The sequence below is a fragment of the Lynx rufus genome, unplaced genomic scaffold, assembly GCF_022079265.1.
Source record: "Lynx rufus isolate CCGP_SWC_20201006 ecotype Redwood Valley unplaced genomic scaffold, mLynRuf1.p SCAF_1, whole genome shotgun sequence".
Classification (NCBI taxonomy): Eukaryota; Metazoa; Chordata; class Mammalia; order Carnivora; family Felidae; genus Lynx; species Lynx rufus.
Window position 1 is genome coordinate 112773966 of NW_025814823.1, and position 20076 is coordinate 112794041.

Genomic DNA, 20076 nt, shown 5'->3' on the forward strand with positions numbered 1-20076 from the left:
CCTGTCCCTAAAGTCTGTGCCCTGACCACTGTGTTATTCTGCCTCTTCAGAACTAAAAAATGGATTCAGAGCCAGGACTGTGTGGAAAAGACTCTTGAATATTTTGTAAGTGACATTAAGGAGTTTTATAGCCTCTCAAACCTGGGAAAGACTTGACGTCGTACCAGCCCATTCTATGTACTACACTTGGCCTGCATACTTAGGAGGTTAATGTAGTAAAAGAATTGCTAAGTGGTCGGTTAGTGAAACAGTTTCATTCACCAATGCCTCACTTCCAAGAGGTCAGCACTGCCCTGGCTTCTGCGCATCAGACAAGGCGGCCTGCCTTCCCACAGCCTTCTTCTTCTTCCTTAGCCTCCTTTCTTGGTCCTCATCCTGTCCCACAGCCCTTTAGGCTGTTGCTTTCCAAGAGTTGGGCCATTCTCAATTTTCCCTCTGTCCCTGACTGAGCTTCGTTCTTCATTTCCTTGCAAATGTCGCACAGGTAAATAACTTGCTGTTTTTCTTCAGAGCTTCAAGGCTACATTTCTGCTATGCAGAGAGACTGCTCTAAGTGGATGTCCTGCCAGTGCCAGATATATCACGTATCCCAAGTTGGCCGCCCCGTTTCCCCCTACCTCACAGCCCCGCCGTTGCCCATTACTCCTTCCTGTGGCCCCAACTCCTCAGGCTGTCACCATGAATCACCACAGTTCTGCAGACCCTCCTCCGGTTGGACTCTCAGTTTTTCAGTTCTATGTCCTTACCTCTTCAAGTACAGGTCAGATCATGGTCACCTGCCCCTGCATTGTACTCCTCGTCCCTAAGATGAAGTCTGGACTCAAGGGCTAGGCTGTCAGACCTTCCTGTGATCTCTTACTGCACACCCTGGATTTGAGCAAATGCTGGTCTCCCTGAATAGTTCCGCCCCGGCCGTTTGCCGGTGTCCCCTTTTCTGTCTCCTCCATACGTCAAACCCAAGTACACTGGCAGATGACCACACTATAATTTGGTAGACTTTGAGGATGCACCTGTCTAAAAAGCTTGGAGTCAGGAATGGTACTAGGAGGGTGCCAGGGTGGCTCAGTCAGTTAAGCGTCTGACTCTGGCCCTGATCTCATAGTTTGTGGGTTCAAGCCCCACGACAGGCTCCGTGCTGACAGCAAGCAGGCTCTGGGATTCTCTCTGTGCCCCTCCCCCATGTTCTCTCTCTCCCCCCCCCCCCCCCCCCGCCCCAAACACGCACGTGCTCTCTCTCTCCCTCCCTCAAAATAAATAAGAATGAAACTAGGAGCAGACAAAGAGTTATGGGCACCGAAGCATGGCTGACTTGGTCACAGGCCCATGTCCGGCCACAGTGGATCATCTCTACTCTGCCCAGAGACTGTTGTTGTTGTTTGTTTGTTTTTAACGTTTATTCGTTTTTGAGAGACAGAGAGCAAGTGCGGGAGGGGCAGAGAGACAGGATCCAAAGCAGGCTCCAGGCTCTGAACTGTCAGCACAGAGCCCGAGGCAGGCCTCAAACTCACAAATGTCGAGATCAAGACCTGAGCTGGAGACAGACAGACGCTGAATTGACTGAGCCACCCGGGCACCCCTGCCCAGGCAGTGTTTTAATCAGAGTTTTCCCTTTTCTGGTGAAAATGGTCCATTATATAAAAGGAATTGAAACCAAATGTTTTTCTGAGGAGAAAGGCTGTTTAGACAAGTGGTGGCTTTGTTTGAAGCAGTGGATTCTAAGATCTGCATGTCTGTTTGAAATCTGAGTTCCCACAACAGGAAATATCCCAAAAGATTACAGGTCTGTTTATAAGACACTGCTGCCTTACCTTCTTTTTCTTAATCAAGCTACACTTCTCACGCTTACCTGTTCAAAATTTGTATGGTAGTTCAGCAAAGTAAAAATTGTCTTAACACTGAAATCACTTTTGATTGTGCCAGTTCAAATAGATGTTTTAAAAATGTGTTTAGAAAAACCATTATAGGCTGGGAGAAGTAATGTTTATTGTTTTTGTCTCCCCTCAAATTAAAATTCCCAGTGTCTTAGTGGAACTGCTTTTAGCTGGGCACTAGGCAAGTTGCAGGCTATCACTGGCCTTAATTCAGGAAGTCCTGGGTTCAGGTTCTAGCTTGGCCACTTACTGGGTATTTCAAGTGTTGGAGAGATGAATAAAATACTGTGCCAAAGATGGGACATGGGACTAAAACAAACTCTGGTCTCTACTTGGAGACCCCTCCTCTGGGTTCTTCTTCCTTCATTTGCCCCGTGTGCAAAAACCCCCACAGATACGGAGGCTGACAACTGTAAGTTACCCTCCCCACTTGCATTCAGCGCTCAGATCTTTGGAGAAACGGTCTCCTCTGAGCCCGCCGGTGGTAAATAAATCTCCGATCCATCAAGATCTCCGAGTGCCGCTTGGTTTTTCTGCCAGTATTCCAGCCTGGTTCCATGATACAAGCACTAAAATATTGGGTGTTGGGGTAATTTCAAGCACTAAAAGCTCTGGGAATCTGAAAAGCAGATTGTTTATAGAAGACTGACTTTTCTGACCAATCTAGTAGCTCCTCCTTGGGCATTGCAAATCATTTCCTCCATAGTCAAATGCCCTCATCAGTTTTACTAGATTTAAATATTAACTCACCCAGGCTAATTTAAATTATTCCAAGGCCATGAGTAAAAGTAGCATGGGCCCAAGGGTTTGAGCAGCAGGAATGCTTAATGAAAAAAGAAATGTGTGAAATTAAGTACTTTAGTGAGTGAAATTAGGCCCCCTGCTTCCGAGGTTCAGCATTTTATATCCATGCTGGGTATCATGGTCCCTTTCCTCCAGCTTGTCCCTCAGAGGAGTGTTAAAACCCCGGGGCTCAGGAGTAAGGATGCTGGGTACTGGAGCCTCCTTCACGCAAAATCCCCTTCATTTCTGTATGCCTGGAGTCCAGAGAACAAGGTCACTGAAAATTAATGGGGGGTGGGTGACAGTGGAATAGGCTGGGAAATGCTGGGAAGCCTTGGGAGAAATGAATAGCAACATTTGGGCAGGTTCTGAATAATGGCCTGCAGGCTGCTGAGATGGGGCTTGAGAGTTCAAAAGGTGGTTCCCTCCCATCCTGAGCCTCAGATTCTATTCAGAAGGGATTCCCCCTTCCGAATCCTCAGGGACTTAAACGTGCACATTCCTTCAATGGTCTCGGCCCCAAGGCTTTCCTTACTCTGCCCCAGGGTCTTCAGCAGAGCAGGCTTCCCAGACCACTTCCTGGGGGGACTGTCTGTTCTTTCAGGTCAGCTTCTCATTACCGGGCCAAAATGTAGGTGTTCTGTGAACTTGCAGGAGGGAGAGAGAATATGCCCTCAAGCCCTGACACGCAAACACTATCTCAATGGCAGGTCTTGGCAACAATTCTGGGCCTCAGACACGTTTGGGATTCAGCTGTTTTCCAGGCAGGAAGATGAGGTTAATAGATTTAAAATTTTCTTAACAAAACTCATCCTGTTTCTCTTCTCCCATTTGAGTTGCTGACAGTTACTGTGCAAGTGCCAAGGCCCTGTGCTAAGCACAGGTGGACCCCAGTACACCTTCCTAGCAGCCTGAGAGGTAGTTAAACTGCAGTTAATCTGCACCTTCCGGGTAAAAAAAAAAAACCTTCATGCCAAGATGGCAAGTAAGTTGTCCAGAGCCACACAGGCAGTTCAGGACCATTGCTGCCCACTGTGCTGTCACCTACCACACCCTCTGGGAGGCACAAGCTTAGTCTCACTGGTTAGGAAACTCCTCCACCCACTTAATAGACACTGTTGAGTGCAGACTCCGTACCAGCCCCCATCCTGGGGATACAATAACCAAGATGTCAGCCCTTCCTTAGCAAGACCAGCCTAGCGCTGGAGACAAATGTATCATAAGCAATAATGAATACTCCCGGTGACAGATGCTGTAATAAAAATGTCCAGAGATTGTTTGTGGAGACACAGACACAGGGATAAGAGCAGTCAGTGTTCCGATCTTGCGACCCAGGAGGGTGCCTGGAACAACTTCCATTTGTTCACTGAATGGAGTGAATTCATGGAGGAGGGGACACTTGGTGTGAGGAACCAGGAGTTAGCGTGGTGAGGGAGGAGGGACTGGCAGGGTGTTCTAGATAGTGGGCATGGAAGTGCGGGACAGCAGGCTCTTCCCGCGTGCCTGAAGAGACTGAGTATGGCTCAAGAGTCAGGGAGTGGGGCTGGCGGTTGGCAGCAGGGAAGGTCAGTGAAGAGCCTTCCTTCAGGCCATGAGGAGGAGGCTGGACTGCACTCTGAGCAGCTAGATAGCCCCTAAAGGTGGTAAGCAGAGTAGCTACGTGGTCTGACTTGTTGGGAGAAACTTTGGAAAGTTGACTGGAGCAATCTGCTTGGGAATTTTACCTAAATAAATGGGGAAATGATCAGAAGAATGAATTAGGTGAGGAACTCAGCACATAAAATGTTATGATTCTTGGCCAAACCTTGCCATATGGTTCTGGAGCCAGGACTTAGCACTGTCCTTGAAGAGTTAATAACCCTGGGTGAGTGGAGTGAGGGAGAGGTTGATCATCACAATTTACCTGTGTGAAAACTAAAGTTCAGAGAGTGAAAAGAACAGCTTTAAATCCAATTGACAGCCCTGCCTTAGTTTAAAGCTAAAGTTCTCTTTTCTGCTTATTATGGATCTTTGATAAGAAATACAATTGCTGAGAAGTCTGTTTTGCTTGCTGTTTGCTACGAGCATTGTGAGGCCTTTCCTGAATGTAACCCGCTGTGTAGTAGAATGGGTTGTAAACCTTCCTAAATGTAGTCTGGTATGTAATGGAATGAGTGATTGTACATAAACTAACCGGCATTTCTCGCTTCTGTAAACCTGCTTGCTTAGCACATTCCTCACCCTACCCCCTTCCCCCTTCCCCCTTTTTTCCTCCCGCCACAAGTAACGGACAAAGCCTTCCCGCCAAAGGACAGACAAAGGACGCCCAATCAGAGAACAACAAATGTCCTTACTTTAAAATCAACTAATCAGGCCCCTCATAATTTGAAACCTCCCCTGTGCTATTTGTCTCTGTCTATAAAAACGCTGTACCAACCCTGATCGTGGCCTCTTGCGTCACCGGCGACGAGTGCGCAGAGGACCAGGTTCGAACCTGCAATAAACGACCCTTGCCGCTTGGCTTTGACTTACGACTCTGGTGGACTTTTGTGGGAGGTTTCGGAACTTCGGGCATTACAAGAGGCGGGGCCACCGAGGAGAAGGGGACACGGGATTGGGTTTCCTGACACCCAGTCCCAAGTGTTTTCTTACAGCCCTTTCACAAATGTATTTTCTTACTATGCTGAGCATATATATCTTCAGTTCACTTTCAATACTGGGATGTCTATTTTAGAAAACACTGCCAGGGTCTAAGAGTGCTGTAGAACAGGTCTTTGGACATGAATCTATTCCTTGATGGAGAAATGGCATGTGTTGTGGAGAGGCTTCCTGCGCTCCAAACCCAATGGCTTTTTGGGAATCACTAATGTTACACAGTCCTCTGATGAGTGTCTCTGGAGCCCCAATCTCCAACTGAAAAGCCACATATCATAAGCTGTTAACAGCTACCCCAGAGTTGCCACTGATACTGATAGGCAGGAAGGAGGTTCCTATGGTATGAACTGATATTGGAGGTTCTCTGGGGTGGAAGGAATGATGGTCCCTGGTTCATTTAGGCCCCCAGAAAGCAGCTCGTTTGACAGTGCTACAGAATATGCATGTCTACTGGCAAATTTAGCCCTCCTTCCTCACTCCTACTTTTCTCTTGCTTTTCTTAATACCATGTTCTGGTTTTTCTTCCATTTCTCGGTATGTTTCTTAGTCTCCTTGTGGCTCCCACCCTGTGTTTTAACTCTCTGGGATTGAATTCTTCCCAAATTCCTGCTGGTAGTCACCTAAAGCATCTAGAGTGAAGGCAGAATACATTTCTCATTGGGTTTGACTTTTCCGCAGAACTGTACAGCAGAAGAGGAACAGCATACATGCCCAGTGTGAGTAGAGGCTTGGGGAAGTGAGCTAGAGCATTGTCACACGACATGGCCCTTGAAAGAGGTCGTTGGGAAAACCACATGACCAGATGGAGATGGTGATAGCAAAGGATGGAAAGGGGCAACTACACATTTACATGATTACAGAAATGTTAACATCATTGAGACAGGAAGAAACAAAGGAAAGCATATCGTCTTGTCAGAGGTGTTAACTGTTAGGAGGAAAAGGAGCACAGAGAACTGGAGGACAGGATGGAAGAACTTGCCACTGCAAACAGGTTGGTTTACAAAGGCCTCGCTTTGAAGGAGACTTTAGAGCAGAAGACCCGAGGAGGTGAGGGCATGAGCCATGCACTCTCTGGAGGAGCTCTCAGGTAGAGGGTCAGCCCCAGCAGAGGTTCTGAGGTAGAAATGGTGTGAGGCAAGGAAACCAGTGGGGCCGAAACAGAGCGAGTGAGGTAGGAAGTGGTGGGAAATGAAGTGGGGTGAAGAGGTGGAAGGCTTTGTAGGCTGCTGTAATGACACTGGTGTCACTCTGAGGGAGATGGGGAGCCACTGAAGAGTGTTGAGGCAGAGAGTGAAAAAACCTGATTGTATTTTAAGTGGATCACTCTAGGTCTTGTGCGGAGAATTTACTGAGGCCTGGGGGTTCAAAGAGTAGAAGCAGGCCACCTGGAGAAGGCCATCCACCTCTTTGTGGCCACTGTTTTCCTCCATGAAAAGAGCAAGTTGAACTTGCTAGGGTCCTAAGGTTCTTTTCAGCCCTAGGGCAGCTTTTGGTAGAGGGAATGATGGTGTTTTTATAATCAGTCTGTCCAAAGTCCCACATTCATTCGTATGATAGTTATGGGAGAAAAGACCGTGTTGCTGTGTATCTAGATGATCAAGGCTTCCCCGCCCAAGTAGAATTCAAAGTTCTGTCAGTATAGGCCTCCTGCCATTTCAAGGCTCTCCATGTCTGAGCAGAGGGTAAATCAGACTGTAGACTTTAGGATGTGCCAGCAGTGCACACAGTGTTCAGAATCTTTCTCTCAAAGATTAGTAGTACTTTGTAATAATTAAAGAGCTCCAGAATGTATTTAGGGATAAGGTCATGTTAGTCATATTTTACAACTGCTTCCCCAGTATCTGGTACAGCGCCTGATACATAATATAATGCCTAATAACTAGAAAATATTTATCGACAGAAGAGTTAAGAAAGTAGAAGAAATATCCCAAGAAGTTCCACATTGCTCCCACCACTGCATCTAGCAAGCCACCTGCCCTGTGCCCTCAACCCTGGCTTCCCTCCTATTATACTGGATGAGGAGTTCATGGCCCTGCTAAGTCCATGTCCTCCACTTGCATACTGGATTCCATCCCCTCTGACTACTCAGGAACTTTGCTTCCACATTTGTTGGTGAGGTCTCAGGCCTCATGTGACTTAATCTGCCAGCATTCGACATAAGTCATCACTCCCTGGTTCTTGACACAGTTATTACTTTGATTGACTTCAATGCCACTCTCTTGGCTCTCCTCTTACCCAATCTCTTTTGCTAGATACTTCTCGTCTTTCATCCTTTAAGCATCATCACGCCTCAGGGCTCGGTCCTCAGTTTGTCTGACCACATTTACAGTCGAGGTGATTGCATGTAATTTCCTTTAAATGTACTGACATGCTCATATTTATGTCTTCAGCACCAGCCTCTCCTTATATACTTATGTATTTCAGACATGTATAGCCAAGTGCTCCTTGACATTTCCACCTGGTTGTCTAGTAGGTATCTCAGACTGAACTCTTGATTTCCTTTCCTGCTCTCTCTCCAAACTGCTCCTCCCCTGGTCTTTCCTGTCTCAGTGAATGGTGCTCTATTATACCATTACTTGAGCTAAAACACATGGAATTTTCCTTGACTGCTCTCTTTCTCTTATGCCCCACACAAAATCCAAAAGTAAATATTATCGATTTTATCTTCAGAATGTAATCACCACCTACCACCTCCTCGAAACAAACCATTTCCTGTCTGAATTAATGTACTGGCTTCCTAACTGGTCTCCTTGCCTCTCTTCTTGTTCCAGAATCCTCTGTGCTGTACATAGCAGCCAGTGAACCCCATCAGAAACTTAAGTCAGATGATGTCACTTTTGTGTCAGAACTTTCTGATGGTTTCTTGTCGTGCTCAGAATAAAATCAAAACTGTGTACGATGGCCTACAAGGCCTTGCGTGATCTGACTCTGCCTACCCCTCTGACTTCATCTGTGTTCTTTCCTCATTCACTAAGCTTCAGCCACATTGGTTTCTTTGCTGTTCCCTTGAATCCAAGCCTTCAACACATACTGATCCCTCTGTCTGGAATGCTTTCCTCCTAGATGTCTGCAAAGCTTACCTTCAGGTCTCTGTTAAAATTTCATCTTCTCAGAGTAGGCAGATGAGAGGACATGCTGTTATCTGCTCAGCTACTCTGAGAAGGTAAAATATGAACAGATCAGAAGGAAGAGAGAAGCAAGCTACTCAGGTCATTATTCAGTTTGTCTCCTCTATCAGAGAAATTTGAGTACTGACTAGGTATTTAAAGATACAAAAAAAAATCATTATGAAACTTTTTTTATGTTTGTGGTTCTGTTTTAGAAAAAAGAATTCTGATTTCTATTACCAGACATGATGGGATTAGTAAACTAGAAAAGAGAGAAGAGATAAAGAAAAAAAGAAACTATCCTCAAACATTGGAGGTAGCATAGGACAGTGGTCTTTCAGTAAAGGGAAACCAGCACAGTAAGCCATTTGATCACCATATCTTTCTTTATGGTGGTACATTCTAGTCTGCAGTGCATGGAGAGGGATCCCAGAAGCATGGTAGGCAGTCCTACTGAGTTGAAGAGGCAGAGTCTAGAGTTCAGGAAGGTAGAGGTAATTAGACATTGTGTGGCAGAGTCCCAGGGAGAAGGATACTATGCAAACCAAACAACAAAACCACCAAGTCCAGAAAATTACATAGGGGTCTTTTTGAACATTTCAATACTAAGTTATGAATGCCCAGAATAAAACTCCACTAACAGCCAGAGAGCTGCAAGCTGAATAGTTTCCAGAGCTCACCCACAATGGAGAGATGTTTGAGCTCCAACCATCCAGAGTTGAGGTTCCTTGTTGATTATCCAGGGCATTTAGTAGAGACTCCAGATGTGTGTCTCTATAGTATAAGGAGAAACAATCCTTATGGTTAATTTTCTCCAGATTCACTGTAAGAAGGCTTGAAAAGCACCAAACTCATCTGCAAGTAATTTTAGTAGCCTGTCAGAATAAAGCCAAACACTCTTTCAAGGAAGACAACAAAATCTAGATGATCAACAACATAACATATCAAGTGCCCATCATTCAATCAGAAATTACTAACCCACCAAGATGCAGGAAGATGGGATTTATGTCAGGAGAAAGATTAGGTAATAGAAGTTAACCCAGAAATTACAGAAATGATAGAATTAGGAGTTAAGGATTTTATAACAGTTACTATAAGTATGCCCAGTATGTTCAAGGACTTAAAGGAAAATGTAAACGTCATGAAGAAGGAAATGAAAGATAAAAAGAGAGCCAAAGAGAATTTCAAGCACTGGAAAATATAATAGCTGAAAGGAAACATTCACCAGTTGGGGATTAGAATCACAGACAATGAGGAAAAAGTATCAGTGGACTTGAAGAGAGAAAAAAAGATTGAAAAAAGAGAACTTCTCTTTTAGTGATACACACAAAAATGTTTGTACATGATATGTACTTGAGATTTGCTTCAAAATACTACAGCATTGGGGGAAGGGAGCTAGTGAAGGCATAGATGAAACAAAGATTAGCCATAACTTCCTAGTTGTTGAACATGAGAGATTGGTCCATGGGTTTTATTATACTCTTGTCTTGATTTTTATATATTCTTGAAATTATTCATAGTAAAAAGTTTGACAAAAATTAAATAAGACAAAGTGGTTAGACTCTTCTACCTGAAATATAATAGGTAATAGGTCAACAAGTCCACTCCTCCCCAGTACTTTTCATGTAACAGTCTTAAAAACTCAGCTCTGCTTTGATGGGTGGAAACTGGGACTAGGCTATAGAAGTGGGGTCCTTTCTAGCTGGAGATACATGCCTCTTACTGGGACAGTACTCTGATATCCAGGAAGAGAAATATGAGGAATCAGGAGGAAGTCATACTTCAGTAACATATGGTAGCTCTACCTACCCACTTAAGAGCAAGTTAGGTCACACTCACCACAGTCTTCTTCCTGGAGGCCAGTGGGAAAGGTGGTAGGTGAGTGATTGGTGCCATAAATACTCTTTAAGTTTTATCCATAAACCCAACATGTGAGTTATGGTTTGTTTGTTTGTTTGTGTTTTGTTCTGTGTCTTACACTTTTCCAGAGACATTCAGATGGCCAATAGACACATGAAAACATGCTCAACATCACTCATCATCAGGGAAGTACAAATCAAAACTACACTGAGATACCACCTCACACCAATCAGAGAGGCTAAAATTAACTTGGGAAACAACAGATGTTGGTGAGGATGTGAAGAAATGGGAACCTCCTCTTGCACTGTTGGTGGGAGTCCAAACTGGTACAGCCACTCTGGAAAACAGTGTGGAGGTTCCTCAAAAAGTTAAAAATAGAATTACTCTATGACCCAGCAATAGCACTACTAGGAGTTTATCAAAAGGATACAGGAGTGCTGATTCATAGGGTCACATGTACCCCAGTGTTTATAGCAGCACTATTAACAATAGCCAAATTATGGAAAGAGCCCAGATGTCCATCAACTGATGAATGGATAAAGATGTAGTTTATATATACAATGGAATACTACTTGGCAATGAGAAAGAATGAAATCTTGCCATTTGCAATAACGTGGATGGAACTGGAGGGTATTATGTTAAGTGAAATAAGTCAGTCAGAGAAAGATACCATATGTTTTCACTCATAACGTGGAATTTGAGAAACTTAACAGAAGACCATAGGGGAAGGGGAAAAATAGTGTCAAACAGAGAGGGAGGCAAACCATAAGAGACTCTTAAATACAGAGAACAAACTGAGGGTTGATGGGGAGGTGGGGGAGCGGGAAGGTGATGGGCATCGAGGGGTGCACTTGTTGGGATGTACACTAGGTGTTGTATGTAAGCGATGAATCATGGGAATCTACTCCCAAAGTCAAGAGCACACTGTATATATACTGTATGTTAACTAACTTGACAATAAATTATATTAAAAAAATGGAATCTCTGTCTTAGTCAATTTGGACTGCTATAACAAAGTCACAGGCTGGGTAGCTTATAAACAGAAATTTATTTCTCACAGTTCTGGAGGTTGGAAGTCCAAAATTAGATTGCCAGGCATATTTGGGTTCTGTTGAGAGCCCTCTTCTGGGTTGCAGACTGCTTGTTGTACCCTCACATGGTACTTTCGGGGACCCTTTAACAAGGGCACTGAGGCCATTCATAAGCATTTTGTCCTCATGACCTAATCCCTTTCCAAGGCTCCACTCCCTGATACCATCACATTGGGGTTAGGGGTTTCACATATGGATTTGGGGGGGGGGGATACAGATGTTCAGTCCACTGCAGTGTTAAAGTGTTGAGTTTATACATGGGGGTATACTAGGGAGAATTGGGATAGGCCTTGAACTGTGAAAGTTAGACCCCAGAACTCACTGCAGCAGACTTTAATGTCTCTCTACAGCTTTAGTGCCGGTGACTCCACTAAATGAGCCTTTGGTCATAGACTTGCTGGTTGATGGAAAGCCTCTGGTAAGCACGGTATGCTTTCCTGCCTCTGTCCTTTGGATCAAACCTTTATCTCCCTCTTCCTATTTAGAGACCCAGCCCAGAGTCCATATCCCCATTGCTCTCAGCTTGGCCATCTGTAGGATGTTCTTATGTGGTTTGACTGCTGTGGCTCGCTTAGGCTATGTCATTTAATTGCAGCAGGTCATGTGTTGGGCTGTGTTCAAGTACTTAGTTTTTTGTGATTTTGTTGATTGATGGCATACACACTTTGACCCTGTGTACAGTTTTACTCATGTTTGTTAATGTAAACACAGTGAAAATTATACGAATACTGAAATTTTGTGACAAAAGAAAAATCTGGGGTGCATACCATAGGGCGGTTTAATTAATTGAACACATCGTGATACTGCAGAGATGAAATTTTGCAGTTCTGTCTTCAGTTTTGTTTTGCTCAAAAATTCTGATCAAATTCATATTTTTTGATACAAATATTATAATTTATTGATTAGATTTTAGTTATGTACAGTGCCACTGATTATAGCTTTTACAGTTAATCGTTTTTTTCTCCATGTCTAATGTTTTTTTTTTTATCAATTTTGCAAATTTCAGTGTTAGAAAAGCCTCTGTCACATTTTGCCTATACAGGTGTGGCTTTTACCATTTTAGTTTATCTTATTGATTTATAGTTCTTATGAAGTAGGCTAAAGAGAGATGGTCTTAGCTAGTCATTGGGGAAATTGGGAACACTTTCTTTGGCAATTCTAGTGGTAGACCTTGGCAGCACAAAATATCACCGCAGGGAGGAATTGCACAGGGTCCTGATGTTCATTAACACAAACAGTGAGAAAATGTTACTCCCCTAACTTTTTAGATTTATACTTATCATCAAGATTCTACTCTATACTAGTAGTCAGTGATAAAAAATTTCATTTAAGCTTTGAAGTTTTATACCCTTTACTAGAAACAAAACTTGACTTCCTGAGGCTTCTTATAGACTATACTTAAATGGTTCAAATACATTTTCCCATGCAAGTCTACTTTACAGTCACTTTCAATACATGTGTATTGAAAAGTATGTAGCACATTTCCTCCACACATCTTCTTCTGAAATTTGGATTTATATTAAAGGTTTGTGCATCTTCTACACCAGCATATACAGAAGCTGACTTTGGCTTCCGTATTGGTCATCTGCTTGCCATTTTGCCTGCCAGAGGGCACTCAAGAGGAGAGGAAGAGGTTCAGAAGTCAGAGTTTAGTAATGTCCTATTATCATTAGTGGAGGAGAGAATATAGGACAGAGTGACTGCTTACCTAAGACCCACTTCATGATGAGCATTTCTGTCCAGGAGAATTGTGTGGTTTTCACTCTGAAGATCTGTTTCGGGTAGTCTGTGAAGGTTTCGTTGGGCAGGGTTTTAACGCCTTCAAAGCGGTCTGATGCATTCACAACTAACAGTCCCAAAAAGATTGTAAAAGAAACTGCATGGGCTACAAATTTCATGAAAGGGCTCCTCAGGGTTCTTCCTAGCTGGAAACAAAATATGTACAAGACATATTAAACTGGCAGCTGTAGGTGGGTGCAGGCTCTCTTTAAAATGCTTTTGCCAAAAGTTTAGCCAGAGAATCCATTATCTTGGACAGAAGCCGCTAACTGAACCCAGACCACATTTTCTCTTGCACTTTTATGTGAGATGCTGCTTAACCAAATACATTTTCTGTTGACTTCCATTTTTTTCTATTTAAGAGATTTAGTGGGAGTGGTACAGAGCAGGAGTAGAAGACACTGATGTATCATCATCTTATAATCTACACAGCATCTCCCAACCACATGGATACACATTTTATGCCATTCAAATCTGGAGAAAAATAACCTATCTCAGTAGAGTTCAGAATTTAAAAAATTACACACTGGATATGCTCCCTTGCTCTTTTTTCCGTTTTCCTGAGTTTTGTTTTTTGATGTTTTGTTTTCAGTGTTGCTTTTAACTTGGTAAATTTGTTTAAACTATACATTTCCCACTAGGTACTGCTTTAGCTGTATTCCAAGAAATTTGGACAGGTAGTATCTTCATTGATATTCAGTTATAAATATGTTACAGTTTCCCTTTTGATTTCATTTTTTAACTCACAGGTGTATTTCCAGACATATAGGACTCCCCTCACCCCCTGTGCTTTAAAAAATTATATTTTTACTACAGCTTGTGTGTCTATCATAGCCTCTGTGATGCTGCTGTAAAACTTACTGAGGTTTCCCTTGTGGCTCTAGTGCATCATTAACTTGTGTGCTTGTTCCATGTGAGCCTGAGATGATCCAGGAGATGCCCTGTTAGGGAGCAAGTGTTGGCCACATCTTCTCTAGCCCTGGTGTGCCATCCAAAGGCTACTTAAGTCTTTGAGAACTAACCTGCAGGCTACACAGTGAGTCTCCTGACCCCTGTTGATGAACTCGTGTGGGTCCCTTGTAGGTCACTGCCATCACTTGCACCTAAGCACCGAAACTTACTCCTCACCCTGTACACCAGTCAGACGAGAGCAAAGAGAGGAACCTTTTCTGAAGCTCGCTTCCCTCTCCAGAGCAGATGTTCATCTGTAGCCAGTGCCTGGTTAATTGATGTTCACATTGTGACTCATTCAGGAGTCCTAGAGTGAAATGTCACCCAGGAGATAGAATATTGGTTCAGTAGAAGATCAATTACAGGGGTTTTTGCAGGTAAAATTTCCCTAATTATGACTATGTTTGACATAACATTTATAAATCAGATGGCTTGATAATGTTCTTTTAATATGCTTCAGCATGGTAATCATCCACTTTAATTGTTCTGGTTATGACTGTAACGTGATTTATTATGATTCTAATGCTATAGAACCTATGTATTGAAATTAAAAAATGCTATTTTTAATTAAAAAAAAAACTTGGCATCTCAGGTCTAGACATTGGGAATCCCTACTATGCTGGAAAAAACTTATTTCAATTCATTTGCATTGTCAAATATCATATGGCACTAATTCTAGTGGCCTACAGACATTTTATAAATGGCACTCCTTTGTAATGTTCATTATTTACAAAATAGGACTGTAGCTTAGTTTTGATTATACACAGATGTGTTAAATTTGGAATGCACAGGTTAAATCCAAGGACAAATAAAACATCTCACATAAATTCAGTAAGAAAACTGAATTAAACCATGTCTTATTTTGATTTATATATCAAATAGCTGGTTTGAATTTTTCACCATTTTAGCTGACTGTTGGAATCTTGAAGCCCTGTTTCCCAGCCAGGATGCTCGTGTACCCAGGAGTCATCCTTCAACAGTCACTGCATTGTTTCTTGTCAGTGTGTCCTAGCTGGGGTAGTGGTGAGAGTTGAGGGAAGGTGGAGCCTGACTGAAGGGTGGGGAGTGGGGTAGGCTGCGCAGAGGGAAAGGGATGTCAGATCTTGTGTGCCCCAGCAGGGTCCCAGAAATATCAGAAAGAGATAGGGACCATGGGGAGAGACCCAGGTCTTCAGGGATTAATGGCCAGGTTTCCCCAGTCCTTTATCATTAGGCTCTATGTCTTCTGGTGACAACCTGGAGGAGGACACAGGGACACTGCTCCTTCTCACCCATGTGAGGTGCCTGACCCAGGAAGCTACACACAGCTGAACCTGAGGTGGCCTTGGTATTCCCCAGAAGACACGGTTTGAGGAATTTAATATTCTCTTTGTTACCTCCTTCAGGTTCTTATTGTCTGGCAGAAGACGAGACTGTAAAAATTACTGTATCTACTACAAACATAAGAAAAAACTCTGATAAGGCTCTTGTGGTGCCGTGTAAGATGAGCCTGGGTTCAGTCCCCACTTGATCTGAGCCCTAGGGAGGAAAGGTGAGGTTAGGTATTAATGCTCCTTTCCTCTTTTTCTTCTGGGCTTCAAGTCTTCTTTTTAAATGGTCAAAATTTGATAAAGGTCGGATAAGATCAAATCATGTTAATGGTTTTCTTTTTTTTTCTTTTCTTTCTTTCTTTCTTTCTTTTTCTCTTTTTTTCTTTTTCTTTTTTTGTTGTGTGTGTGACATTTCCTATTTGTATCACAAAGATAATTTTTGAAACAAATTACACCTGGGGAAAACTTCCTCCTTTCACAAGGCCACCAGGTGAGATAAAAGAAAGGAGAAAAGTCAGCCAAACATGCCAGCAGCTCATAGCTGGGTCAAGTAACAGTGGTGAGTGTAAAAAAAAAAGATGGTAGAGCTTTGGGAGATGTAGACCTTGGTCTGGTCTGCCGTTTGCTCACTGGTGCAAAACTGGTGAGTCTGAATAATGAATGGGCTTAAGCAGCTCTGTCATTACTTGGACCTTGTGAGCAGAGAACTGATACCAGGAAATCTAGGCTTGTAGTATCCAAGTACTCTGGCTGACTTCAAACCTCCTGTGTACTATTCTTAAACTCTGAGAAGTATATGAATATGAGAGCAGTTGAGTAGTGCTCTTGAATTAGCTGCAAATGAATGGCCTTCATGAGCAATCAGAGGTGGAGTTTTATTGGTTAGCAAGCCTTTGTGTTCCATGCCACTGGGCTCTTAGCCGTAACCATAAGTGTAATCATCTAAATGGGGTCCTGGTAGCCACATGCCTGCAAGGTAGGTAATATCTGCAGAAGGGGACCCAGAGAATGTTTCTGACATCTCTCCCCAGTCTTGTACCACCAGAGCCCCCCTCAGCAAATGCCACCCTCACTTGCCACCACGTGCCAGTGACATCAAGGAAGGGCTCAGTGAAAAATATGGATCATGTTCCAAAAAGAAACATGCACAGCTTCAAGGCCAGAGTGGTTCTCAAATGTTAGAGATCCTGGTTAAATTAGGGGTGGATTTCTCCATATGCTCCCTTTCAAATGCTTAATCAAAATGTCTAACCTGGGGTTCAGGAATCTTCTTTTTTTTTTTTTATCGGGGCAGGGGGTTGGTTGTTCACTTGGTGTCTTTAATCTGGGTGTTCTCACATTACCTTGTGAATCCACCCTTTGTCCTGCGGGCTGAAGAGGTGCTGAGTGATAATGGACTCTTGAAGGTAGGGTTTCTCGGGAAAGAAGAGGAAAGAGTAGAGTTTCATGTCATGGTTTTGACTCCTCCCTTCTAGAAAAGTCCTGCCATCTCTAAATTTCTGAATCAGATGCATTGCAAAGTCAAGTAAGCAACAGTTAAGGTACTTATATTCAGTATTGAAGGTTCTAGTGCTGCTGATGTACTGGAAAGTGTGGGAGGGCAGGCCTATGTGTGTGTGCGTGCGTGTGCACTCATGTGCAATGGTTAAGGTCAGGTCTCTGGAGCCAGAGATCCTAGATTTCAGTCACAGCTCCATAGTTTTTGGCATGTTACTTAGTTCCTCTGTGTCGTAGTTTTTTCATCTGTAAAAAGGGGATAACAATATAACTTGTTACATAGGGTTGATGTAAGAAGTGAATAACGTGCAGAAAGCAGAGCAGCTCCTGGCACATGTGAAGCACACGTGAAGTGCCAGGAAGCACTTACTGTGTGACACTGGAGGGCCTCACGCAATTCTCCTAAGGGGAAACTTAAACTCAGCTGGCTCTTAAAAAGCTTATACACAAGGGTTCACGAGGTGGAAGCTACACAGAGTCCTAGTGCATTTATGCCGTGAGCTTTTCTGGGGTCCTGTCTATGTGCAACGTGTTGCTGGACACTGGAGGGCCTAGAATAAGCTGTAAGGGTTGGTTCTTCCTTTCAATGTTGCTACTATCAATGGAGAGTTGGGGAGAGAATGTTGCAGGACTCAGACCGGGCTACGTGTGGAAGTGGCCAGCCTACTCTTAAATCCTGTCCTGGCAAGGTGTCAGGTGAGGGACTCTCCTTTTGGATTTGAGAGCAGACGCTCTTGTAATGTAAGAGCAAAATACACTCTATTTCCTGGCACAAATTTCCGCTCCATGGCAATGCTTTAAAAATTGCAGCATCATTTTCTTTAATCTAGTGCTGTCTGCTAGGGGCGAATGAGGGGGGCTCAGAGGCCTTTGACATCATTGTCCTCTCCTGGTTGGCCCTGGACTGCATGGTGTGAGGACCCTTGTGTCAAACCACTTCAGCTTTGGCAAGGCAAAGCAGGGATCTTCCAAAGCTGCAGAGTTCCTTGCACCTCCTCACTGGGTGTTTTTGTTTGGCACCAGGCTGAGGGGTCAGGGCGTGGCAGCTAACACTTTGGCATTCCTCAGTTGAGAGTTATGTGGTAGTATGTGGACTGATGGATCGTCTAATGCAGAGACCTCAGGTAGGAGGCTGAAGGTATTTACAGCTCTCCTTGTCTGAGTCCTGGGATTGATTTATAAGGATAATTAAACAGTCAAGGTTAACAGGCTTGGAGGAAATCAGTTTCACCTCTCACACCCTTATAATGAAAGCTTGTGTGGTTCCTCAACACTTGCATCATGTGGACTTCTGCCCCAGTCCACCTGCTGGAGAGACACTGTTTGAGCCCTTGAGGATGACTGTTCTTCTTTCAGCTCTCAGATTTTAATAGGCAGACAACCTAAATTATGAATTGGAATGGAATAGCAAAGGGTGGAAAACAGGCTATCCACACCCTTGGCATCAGAGAGCCCTTGTTGAGAGCAGGAAGAGCTTGGTGGGAAAAGATGGACCTGAGAGCATTGGTGCAGGTTAGAACTCACCAGCCTCCCAGTGTGCTGCATGACCTCAGCCGTGTTCGTGATTAAGATGAGAAGTGACCAAAAAAATGTCACTGTTCTCTTTATTGACCTTGACAGGCCTGTCCCATGATCCAGACCTGGCATTATCACTTTAGGTACACATCTGTGATTTGGTTACCCTCTTCAGCCACTATATTACTAAGCTGAACTTCTGTTGACACTCTTATAACCCTTATAATATCCTTATTTAGCTTTCTTTCATAGGGACCCTCAAAACTTTAAATAAAAGTAGAATTGACAGCAGTGGGAATTCAATGGGAAAGAAATGATGAGATAATTTTAGCAAGCCAATCAAGTAATTTTGGTGTCCCTAATGGTCCCTAAATTAGGGCAGCAGCTATTAAGTGTAAATGCAGTGTTAATTTGGAAACAGAAACTTCAATATTTGTTAGACATTGATGGACATTAGCTGACTGATGAGGTTTAGCAGTAACATTTTACGAATATGTTTATAAAAAAATCAGCGTATAATTTCTTTGAGGCAGGTGTCAAATTGTGGTTAGAATATGAAGTTGCTGGAATGACGCTGGCTTTTCCATAGATTTATTGGACAGGTATAAAGGAAGTGACCCCTTGGGAGGAGGGACGCTAGCACATTAACAGAATTCTCCACTGTGCCACTTTTCTTGGGAGGACATTGTATTCTGGAGCCTTTGGAGAGTCCTGGTTTCTTCACATGGAAGATGTGACCCTTTTATAATCCCCAGTAATGCAATATATTTGCCAAACTTGAAAGGATTTCTTTCAGAGTGGTGAAAGGAAAGACTAAAAATATCTTGGCTGTTTTATCTGTCCTTTGACTGCCTCAGAGCCACTTTGACAACTAAAGTTTCCCTCTTTAATGAGAGAATCTTTCCTCAGAATGAGCAGTGCCATCAAGAATTATCACATGCCACAGACTAAGACTTGTCACTCCAATATGGACACACCCTCCAAAGTGTTGAACTCAGACTTGCAGCCCAGAAAGTGCCCAGAAGGCACAGGTGGCATAATGGCCAGCTCATATTTATCTTTAGTGCTCTTTTTTGGAGTATTACTGGAAGCTCTGGGAACACCAGATATCAATCAGACAGGTGTCTGAACAGAGGAGAGGAAGCCTCAGCCATTGGGTTAAATTTTCCTGCAATCATTTCTTCCAGAATGTTCTAGAAGTCGACTGTAGGTGTGACCGTATGTTTCATGGTGGTATCAGATTCCAGGATTTATATCGGACCCCAGGAAAGTCCAGAATTCCCTCCACCTTTATGCATCTTTTTTTTTTTTTTTTTGGCATCACATCTTCATGATATTGGCCAAGATGATTCTTCTTAGACCTACTGAAAATCTAAACAATTTAGTCAGCAACTGCAATATTATTTCTTCCTCAATATTTCCCTAGGCCACCAAGCAGGCAGAGGCAAACCAATTTGTTGATGTTGGCTAGTCCGTTTTCTGGTAGCTGTCACATTTGGTTTTAAAAGCAAAAGTGAGGATTGTCAGTGTTTTGTCTACCAACTGGCTATCATTTTAATGACTGGATGTCCTGAAATTAGTTTGGGGATCACAGAGTATGGAGGTGAGCATCCCTGTCCATCTGTGATGACTCTGGAGGAAGGCAAGGACCTAACCTGCAGTACAGACTAGAGAATTC

At 43.3% G+C, this 20076-nt stretch overlaps 1 protein-coding gene across 1 annotated transcript in view; it reads right to left on the bottom strand.

Annotated features, from left to right (window-relative positions):
• The window catches only part of TRPC7 (transient receptor potential cation channel subfamily C member 7), a 131239-nt gene that overhangs the window by 36463 nt on the left and 74700 nt on the right, over nt 1-20076 (bottom strand). The window contains exon 4 of the mRNA XM_047097135.1: nt 13055-13271. Coding sequence (XP_046953091.1) covers nt 13055-13271 — 217 coding nt within the window. The remainder of the gene's footprint in view (nt 1-13054; nt 13272-20076) is intronic.